The following is a 9,960-nucleotide window of genomic DNA, read 5'->3' on the forward strand; positions in this document are numbered from 1 at the left end:
ATAATATTTTTTATACCTGATTGTTTGATATGTGTTGTAATTTTAATGCAAATAATAGAATTTAATTTTTTCTTTTTTCAATTTTACTATTTTGTAGCACTAGTTGATAACACGGCCCAATATTACTTAAAAATTACTGTTTAAACTACATAAATTTCAGTTAAGTTTCTCCTGGATAATTCTGAACATATAAAAATTACACTACCACATTTAATTGGATGCTTCCCATATATACATGCAAATTATATTCAGGAAATAGTTGGGAATATAAAGTAATGACAGATCAAGCTAATGTTATCAAACATAAACCTTAAGTGATATTAAAAAGTATAAATATTTCAGGAATCCTTTTCTTCTATAGAGTTTGTATGCCATTTATACTATTTTCAAAATGTAGTTATGAGAATATATTTAAACTATAAAGACTTCTTTATCACAAACTTATACCCTGCCCATCTGTCAAAGTACTACAAACCCACAAGGCTAAAGAGAACCCTGGACTTACATTAGTATTAAAGCTATTAAGGTATACATTCAACTGGAAATTAAAGAGTATGTGAGGTTTCTAGGGTCCTTATCATAGTGTACTGCTATAGAATTAGTATTTATAAAATATGTATCTACACATTTCACCATTTTCTGTCTTTTGCTTCTTTGATGAAACTTTCTTCTTTCCTGATCCACTTTCTTGTTTAGTCTCTTGGTGGAGGGGTAATGATTCTTGCTTTTTTGAAGGTGCCATAAGAGTTTCCACCTTTTTATCCTGATCATCTTTATTAAAAATAAATTTAAAATCATATTAAAAATAAAGGAAAATAATCAGAAAAGATACAATTGTTAATATATAATTCAAAGAATGCTTTACCACCCAAATTTAAGTTCTAATATATAACTTCCACTAATAACTTGTCATTGTAGCTTTCTTACTTTGCTACACCTGCTCTTTAATTACATCAAGAATTCTAGCACTTGCTCCTTCTTTTAAATCCCATTTTTCAGCCATTCCTAATGTACCATTTCTTCTGTGACTACTATAGCTGAGTCCCTCAACTTAACTTTGGAAAGCAATAACCTTTTTGATATAGTCTGCCTATATCAAATACTGTCCCATGTAATTTGTACTCCCAAGTTCGACCAAAGATGTCTTTCTAAAACATAAATCTGACCATGTAACTAATCTATCTGAAAGTCTTCAACAATGGCTAAACTATCACAACCCAGCTCCTTAGCACAGTATAGAAAAACCATCATGAACTAACCACTGCATATCTTTTCAGCTTTGTTTCCTACCACTCCCTACACCTCATATTTCACGGTTCAACAATACACTGCATTCTTTTTTTGGTGAGGATTTTTTTTTCATTGATTTCATAAAGTGGGAAGCAGGGAGTGGGAGAGAGTGGAAGGGTAGGGAGAGAAACATTAATGTGAGAGAGGCACATCAACTGGTTGCCTCCCACACACACCCTGACTGGGGACAGGCATCGAACCTGCAACCCAGGTATGTGCCCTTGACAAGGAATCGAACCCTCAATGTTTCCATGCTTGGGCCAATGCTCTAATCACTTAGCACACCAGACAGGGCAATACACTGAATTCTTATACCTTTGTGCCTTTACACATGATATTCTACCAATCTATATATATAAAACCGTAATATGCAAATAGACAAAACGGTGGAACAACCGAACCGGTCGCTATGACATGCGCTGACCACTAGGGGGTTCACTCGGAACATGATGGGCATCAGCCATGGCGGGATGGTGGAGCAGGTAAGCAGGGGCACCAGACCAAGGCAGGGCATTGGTTGCTGTCATGAGGCGAGCCTCTGGTGGTTACTAAAAATTCTTTGCTCCCCTGCACCACAGTCCCTCCCGGCGCTCACACTTGCTGCTGGTGCAGGCCGCGCTCACACCCACTACCGGCACGTGGCACTGGCCCCTATCGCTCAGCGCCGTCAGCGGGTGCAAGCCACGGCTGCCAGCCCCAATCGCCTCTCAGGGCTTCTCCACCTCCCCTTGCTCCTGAAGGGCGATCAGGACCGGCAACCGTCTCTCGCACCTGCTGCCAGCGATAGCCCTGCTAGCTCCCACTGGCACTGGCCCCAATCACTCCACACCATCAGCAGGTGCAAGCAGGGCCGGCACCGTCACTGCGTGGCAGCAGCAGGAGCAGGGCTGTCAGCAGAGAGGGGACCGGGGGCCATAGCAGGAGGGGCCGGGCAGGGGCCTGGAGGATCAGCCGAGACCCACACCTGTGCCCACCGCAGGCTCGCAGCACACAGTGCCTTTCAAGGTGCACGAATTTGTGCACTGAGTTCCTAGTATGGAATAAGACCCCACTATTTGCTTGGTGACATGATTCACCCTGGAAGACCCAGCTTAGGCACTCCCTCCTCTGTAAAGCTTTTTTCCCCTGGTCTCCATAAATACTTGTTTAGACCTCTGTACTTCTTCTATACTTTACACATCTCTTATATAAATGACACTTTATTATTGGCTTATATGTCCTTCTCCCCTCTTCTTGTAATACCCTATCCCCACCCCTTCCCAGCCACCCAAATAAACTAGCTAGTATTTACTCAACCTTTCAGATTAATTTCAGTCATTATATGAACTAATTGGCCAATATAGAACTCCTAAACTGGTTTAGATATACATAGATTATAGATAACTTTTTATTTTATAATATTTACTAGAGGCCCGGTGCACGGATTCGTACACCAGTGGGGTCCCTCGGCCTGGCCTGCACCCTCTTGCAATCCGGGATCCCTCAGGAGATGTCGGACTGCCGGTTTCAGCCCAATCCCCGCAGGCCAGGCCGAGGGACCCCACTGGTGCACGAATCCATGCACCGGACCTCTAGTATGCATATAAGCTCTTTGGTTAATCTCTTCTCGCCCTCCTCCCTCCCCTCTTCCCTCTGAGATTCATCAGTCTGTTGCATGTTTCCATGCCTCTATTTTTGAGCATCTGCCCCCTGGTGGTCGAATGGTCTAACGGTAGCTTAGGCTTTTATATATATAGATGTTTGTATCTACAGCTAGCATGTAAATACCTTGAAAATGCACAATTCATCTCTGTAGTCCTGGCATCTAGTATAATGCCTACCATAAAACAGATGTCTACTAAATGTTTGCAAAATCAATCAAGAGTGAAAAGAGATATCTGATTTATCTTTTCATCTTTAATTCTTATCACACTGATTAGACAGCACTGGTTGAAATAAGTAAGTTTCTAACTGCTGGTACTTAAAGATCCCTTGTGGTGTTAGTAAAACAGTTCGATTTTATGTTTCTATTAAAGGTCTTTCCAATATTTGTAATATGAAGTTGAATTTTAAATGCTGTTTTATGATCAATACCAATTATTTCTATCAGCAATTAATGTTAATGAAAGCAAACACACAGTAAAAAGGATAATGATTTCGTTTCAGACTCAGCATTTAACATTTTGTATGCACATCTAATACTTTATTAGGTGTGAATTTCAAGCTCTAAAGTTATTAAAAACAAATACTATCATCCAATAAAGTTAAATAGATTATAATACCGCTTCCATTTTTAGACTTCTTCTGTCCTGGTTTCTTCTTTGAGGCAGCTGCTTCAGAGGGGGGGGTGGGCTGTTTAGTAACTGGGACAGGTTCTACTTTTTTGCTTGGAATCTTTGATACATCACTTTCTTTGGTGACCTGCTCTTCTGGTACAGGCTTGTGTTTCTTTTCCTTCTTTTTCCTTTCTCTAACACTACTAGAAGTTTCAACCACATTCAGTGGAACAGGTACAAGTTGCTCATCTTCTACAGCCAAGGCATCAGATAATTTAAAGTCCCGGGGTACACTCTCAGAATCAGATTCATGAAGGTTCCCATTCTGGATTTCTTTCTTTTTATTCTTTTTCTTTTCTGCTTTCTTTTTGTCTGTTTTGGTAGGAATAAGCTTTTGTTCTCTCTTCTGTTTTGCAAGAACTTCATCATATAATGTTTCTTTCATGAAAAGCCAGAAGAAGAGGAATATTACTGTTATAACTACTGAAGGAATAAGAACAATAAAATACGTTGACTCATAAAACTCCATCATGCTTTTGTTAATGTGATCCTATAAAGCCTAAAAGAGAAAGAAAGAAAAAAAAACCTTAGTCTTATAAAAATTAAATACACAAAACCTCTGCTCTTTCAAGTGGTATTTCAGATCTAACCTGATCTATAAATCTAATCAGGTTAGTTGTTTAAATCACATACTTGATTACCTTGCCAAGTACAGTTCAAATACACTATGGAAGAAAAATGTGTGGTAATTAGAACAAGTGTAACACATCCTTCCATTTTTCAATCATGTGAAAAGATGCTAATAGGAGGAAAAAAACTTAAGACATCCATTTTCCCCCCAAATATCCACCTTTAATACTTTATTAGTACTTTTATTGTACAATATTCATGAATACTAGTATGTATGGAAATAAAGTGGCATTAACTACTATCAACACAATGGGTATTAACTAAAAGTTCTACACTCTTAATGAAAAAAAAAATAGAGGTGGTTCATTACTCCTTTTAGAGAGTTGAGCCCATTCACAAACTGCTAGCACCTTTATTCTACCAAATAGTTCCTATGTCATAAGGTTGAGAGAATTAAATATGATACTGTACATAAAGTATTTACAGAACCTTACAGCAAATAAGCACTCTAATGTTACCCATCACTTATGTAGCAACTACTAAGATCATATAAACAAGGCAAATGAACCTCAGTTAAGTAAGATAAGTTCACACATACATTAAGTGGCAATAATTAGCAAAACCAAAATCAAACCCAAACTCTTCAGATTCCTTGGCACCTATGCTCTTTTCACTACATCATACATTCTATAATTAAAGAACTGAGCAGTAAGAAACTTGCATAAAAATCTTAGACTTAACAAGGTCTAACTAATGACTTCCAGCTTATTACACCAAATCAGACTACTTCCTTGACAACTTAAATGACTTGTGTGCAAGAATAAATAATAACTGTCCCACATTTTCCAGGGAGCATGTAGAACATCAAGACTCTTGAAAGACAATATATATGAAAATCATGTAAGTTCTGATAACTAATTATAGGTGTTACTCAGAGTGAAAATAAAGAAACGTAGATAAATGACATTCTCCTCTAGTAATGACAGGCAGCTAGGATCTTATGGCTCCTATAGAGCCTACTCAATATGGAAACCACTTTAAAGAACCTCTCACTGAATTAAATGACATTTCTCCCCTAGGTAGAAATACATGGACTGGTGTCTACAGAAAGCTAATGATTCTGGCTAGCAGTTTACTATTCTCCTGTGTAGTCATTTATTTATTTTTGTGTGTGTATTTTTATTGATTTTAGAGAGGAAGGGAGAAGGAGCGATATAGAAACATCGATGAGGGAGAAACATTGATGGGCTGCCTCCTGCACACCCTGTACTGAGGAAAGAGCCCAGGCATGTGCCCTGATCAACTGAACCGGCAACCTATTGGTGCATGGGTCGACACTCAACCACAGAGCACACCAACCAGGCTGTAGTCATTTATTTTTATAAATCCACTAAATATCTATATTATAAAAACCCATCTATATTATAAAAACCCAGTGGCCTTAACGCTATAACGACCAAAGACCAGTCACCAGGAGGTTGCGTGCACAATGAGGCGTGCACACGGGTGGGCAGAGACTTGACTCTGGGTCTCGCAGCGACGGTGGGACTTGGGGGAGTCCCGTGGTGCAGCGGGGTCTGGGATCCCAGGTCTTGCGTGATTTCGTGTGCTGGGTCACTAGTGAGAATATAAAGACAATAGCTGCTATTGCTATGAAAACTAAATTAAATCCTTTGGAAGGCCTTGATGAAGTAAAAAAATCTAGAATGACTTGACTTTCAACTTGGAAAATTTCTAGTGGCTACATTTTCATTCCCCTTTAAAGAAACCAATAATAGAAATTACCAACAATGCTTTTAGGGTATGATTTATGGAAAAAAGATCAGAAGATACTCCCCCCCCAACCCCCCAATCCCCAATTCAAAGACAAAAGACTGATCAAAAAAATAAGACAGACAAATAAAAATGTTTTAAGTTAAAATAAAATATTTAAGGCATACAGATACTTTCAGTTCCTGCTTTAACCAACCTAACCAATGGTCCTAATCACATAGGGCTGGGAAAAAGGTTTCCATCACACTCTAACATCATTCCGTCCACCAAGGGGTCCCCAAAAGCTCCAATACCACTTTTCTCCTACTCTCTGACTAACTGAAGTTGAAAACTATATGAGCAAACTGAAAACTACATGTGTCCAAGAATGAGGTATCCATCACAGTAAGGAACTGCAGGATAAGGATTTCATTCGTCATGAACAAATCTTTATTGAGCACATGCTATGTGCCAAGCACTGCCCTAAACACTCAATAAACAAAACAGACAAAAAGTCCTGCCCTCAGAGAGGTTACATTATAGTATGTGTTTGGGGGCAAAGAGAAGAAACAATAAACACAATCAAATAGAATTTACATAGTTTGTTGGAAGGTGACAAATGCTATGGAGAAAATAGAGCAAGATACAGATCATAAGTAGGGGAATGCAGCTTTAAATAAAATAGTAAAGTAAGATAGACCATTTGAAAAGCAACGATTTCAAGGAGACATGAGAGTCAGCCATGCAAATATCTTAGGAAAAAAGGTGGTCCAAGGAGGGGAAGCAATTAGTTTAAAGGCCCTTAGTTAGTTGGGCTGGAGGGAAATTAACAGGGGGAAGAGCAGCAGCTAAATTAAGACAGGTAAGGGATGATGGGGAAAGTAGGAGTGCCCAACTTCTGAAGGCCTTGTAGGCCATACAGACTTCATCTTTTACTCTGCATATGGAAAGGCCCTACAGGGTTTTGAAGAGAAGTGATATGATCTGGTTGGTTACTATGTTGAAAAAGACTGTAGGGAGCTAGGGTAGTAGAAGCAGGGAGACCAGTTGGAAGACTAACTACAGAAATCTAGGCAAGAGATAAGAATGGCTTGGACCAGCTTAGTGAGCCGTGGAGGAGGTAAGAAGTGATTTAATTCTGAATACATTTTCAAAATGAAACAGAGTCAGAATGCCAAGTGTGAAAGAGATAAGTCAGGGATAACTCCAACAGGTTTTTTGCCTGAATGTTGGCTGGAACAGACATCAAAAGAGATAAATCAGACTGCACCTGAGGCAGGTTTAAAAAGGAAAATGGAAGTTTAGTTTAAGTTGACTACAGTGAAACCTCAATATAAAGGACTAATTCAGGCAAGGGGTGTCCGTTAAAGCCAAAAGTCCGTTAGGTTTTCTGAATGCATATGTTAAAAAATTGACAAATTAGTTAGTTTACCTGTTTTTATTTATAAGACACGTTTGTGTAATTAAAATTAAGTATGTTTGAAATTTTAATTTCACAGAAAAGTTTTCCAGACTTATTACTTAATTTTAAATTTATACTTAATTTTAAATTTATACCTATTTAGTCTAGGAAACGGGTGCATTCACCAGTCACTGAGAGCACATGGCTGTGGTGTGACTTAGCACAGAAGGAAACATCGGTTAAAACTGCTTCAGAAAGTCATGCCAGGAGACAACAGAACCAATTAGCATGCACTATGCAGTGTGATCACGTGCTAATCATTACCCATCCTTGTTTCCAAGCAGTGATTCTTGGATTTAAATATGTAGACTATAGTTGTAGATATGTAATATTTATTTATATTGATGAAATTATTACACTGTTTTTTTCCAACACATGGCCTATTCACTAAAATTTGTTTAAAATAACTTTATTAATAACAAAAAAAAACCACCTGTTAGCTTAATGAGCAAATCTTGGTTAAAAGCACTTAAAAATTAACAGGGTATTAATTTCCACACATCACATAGGAACCAGAAATTTTGTGTGATAAATCCAAAGTCCGTTATATTGAGGTCCACAAAATCAAGGATTTACTATACTTAACATCCAAGGTGAAATGTGGAACAGGTTGTCTGGAATGCAGGAGGGAAGTCTGAACTGCAGATATAAATATGGCAGCCATCAGCATATAGGTATTTAAAGCTATGACATGGGATGAGATTACCAGGGAAGTATTAAAAAAAAAAAAGTGGACCAAGGACTAAACATTGCAACCTCAAGAACAGAGGAATTATAAAGTCAGTATGAGCAAAGCAACTGGTAAGAAGAGAAACCAAAAAAGCAATGCCCTGAAAGGAGGAGAGTGTAAACAGTTTCACTTAGTGTACAAATCACTTTGCTGAGACCAGATTTAAGGTTAAAAGTCCTTAATCAGCCCATAGTAGTTAAGGTGATGTGTAAAATACTAATTTTATCTTTAAAAAAGAGGTGAACATTTCTTACACATCTCCTAAGAACACTGTATTTCCCATTGGAGTCTCTACTTAGTATTCTTAGTACTAAAAGTATATTTCACCTCTTATCTTTTTAACATCAAACCAATTAGTCTGGCCGATGTGGCACAGTGGTTGAGCATCGACACATGAACCAGTCAGGATACATGTGCAGAAGGAAGCCAATCCATGTTTCTCTCATTGATGTTTCCAGTCTATCTCTCTAGCCCTCTCCCTTCCTCTCTCTCTCTCTCTCTCTCTCTCTCTCAAATCAATAAACATGTTTTTAAAAATACATCCTCGACATGTTTCAAATAAAATTCAAGAACTTAGTGACAGTAACAATCCTAAAACACGGGTCCTTTAGAAGTTAAGCCTCAAAAAAATCCTTCACTTAAGTCCTTTAGAAAAGCTACAGACTGTTATTTACCATCAAATTATTAAAATGTCCTCCCTACTAACAGCAGATTAACACTTATAAACTCTAAGGAGGTTTGGGGTGAAAGACCCAAGAAAACATACCAAACAGAAGAGACGACTGATATTAAAGAAGGATATAGAAAAAAACTGAATTAGAACCAAAATCATGTATTAATGGCTCTTCATAATATTGACCCTGAGTCATCACGGTTAAGTAATACTGAATAGCCTTCATAATTTCAAAGTGCTTAATACATTTAAGGAAGTTTTTCACTAAGCTTTGTTATAGTTGAAGTTTCAGAGTGAGTCTCAGAAAGTTAAAGTAAATAGAACACCTCATTTTCTAAACTCACCTAACAGAGTACTGTTATAATTGGTGATGCTGCAAAAATTAGAAGAGATATTTCTAATGCAATGTTGGGGGAGGGGAGTAAGGAATTGTTCTTAGGACCTACAAACAATAAACCCCGCTATTTCTAGCTAAATCCTTGAACAAAAGGGGGTGGGGAGAGCCTCTTTTTGTCGGAGAACACAATATGAAAATCGACAGCAAAGCACGGAGACCAGAAACACAGACCAACGCAAGAATTCTCCAGGGTTATTCTTGGGAGGATCATTGCAGGCTCATCAGCAACTGCTTCGGCCAAAACTGGAGACAGGGCTGCCAAGTGCCCGCTCGCTCGGTACGGTAGGGAGGACAAGTGCATCTAATTAAGCAAGAACTCAAACGCTAGGTCAATTCCTGCACAACTCGGTGTTCGGTTCATCCCCACGTGTTTACCTTCGGCGGGCGATGAGCATCTACGTTTCCCAAAGCATCTGAAAACACACCCACAACTCTGAACAGTGAACTTCCACGGCAGCTTTTCAAGCAGTGCTTGTTCCAATACCTGCGAAGGGATCCTTTCCGAGTCCAGGCCCAACTACGAGTTTGGACTCTTTCCTCCCTGGAGGAGCGGCTAAGACCCGACAGCCCCGTCTCGAACCGAATCTCGGCGCCGCTGGACGAGGTCAGGAGGCGCCGGGGCCCGCGGGCTCCTGCACCACCGCCCGCCGAGCGGGCTGCACGGCCCCCCGCCAGGTATCTCATGGCCGAGAGGGGTTTCTAGGCGGCCAGCGGGGCTTTTCCCGCCCAGATCCCAACGGCCAAAAATCTCATTGTTGGACACCGGAAGGG

At 39.3% G+C, this 9,960-nt stretch overlaps 1 protein-coding gene across 11 annotated transcripts in view; it reads right to left on the reverse strand.

The window, feature by feature from the left end:
- KTN1 (kinectin 1) overlaps positions 1 to 9,666 on the reverse strand; it is a 102,421-nt gene extending 92,755 nt beyond the window's left edge. For 3 of the 11 annotated variants that reach the window (XM_023763427.1, XM_023763428.1, XM_023763430.1), the window contains exons 1-3: positions 9,565 to 9,664; positions 3,552 to 4,104; positions 634 to 771 (exon numbers count right to left, since the gene is read on the reverse strand). In XM_023763427.1, coding sequence (XP_023619195.1) covers positions 634 to 771; positions 3,552 to 4,077 — 664 coding nt within the window. In that variant the 5' untranslated portion in view covers positions 4,078 to 4,104; positions 9,565 to 9,664. Of the gene's footprint in view, positions 1 to 633; positions 772 to 3,551; positions 4,105 to 9,564 lie in introns of all 11 variants that reach the window. The other 8 variants (XM_023763432.1, XM_023763435.1, XM_023763426.1 and 5 more) reach the window with 6 other exon arrangements.
- Between the last annotated feature and the right edge of the window lie 294 nt (positions 9,667 to 9,960).

The sequence above is a fragment of the Myotis lucifugus genome, unplaced genomic scaffold, assembly GCF_000147115.1.
Source record: "Myotis lucifugus unplaced genomic scaffold, Myoluc2.0 scaffold_284, whole genome shotgun sequence".
NCBI classification, from domain to species: domain Eukaryota; kingdom Metazoa; phylum Chordata; class Mammalia; order Chiroptera; family Vespertilionidae; genus Myotis; species Myotis lucifugus.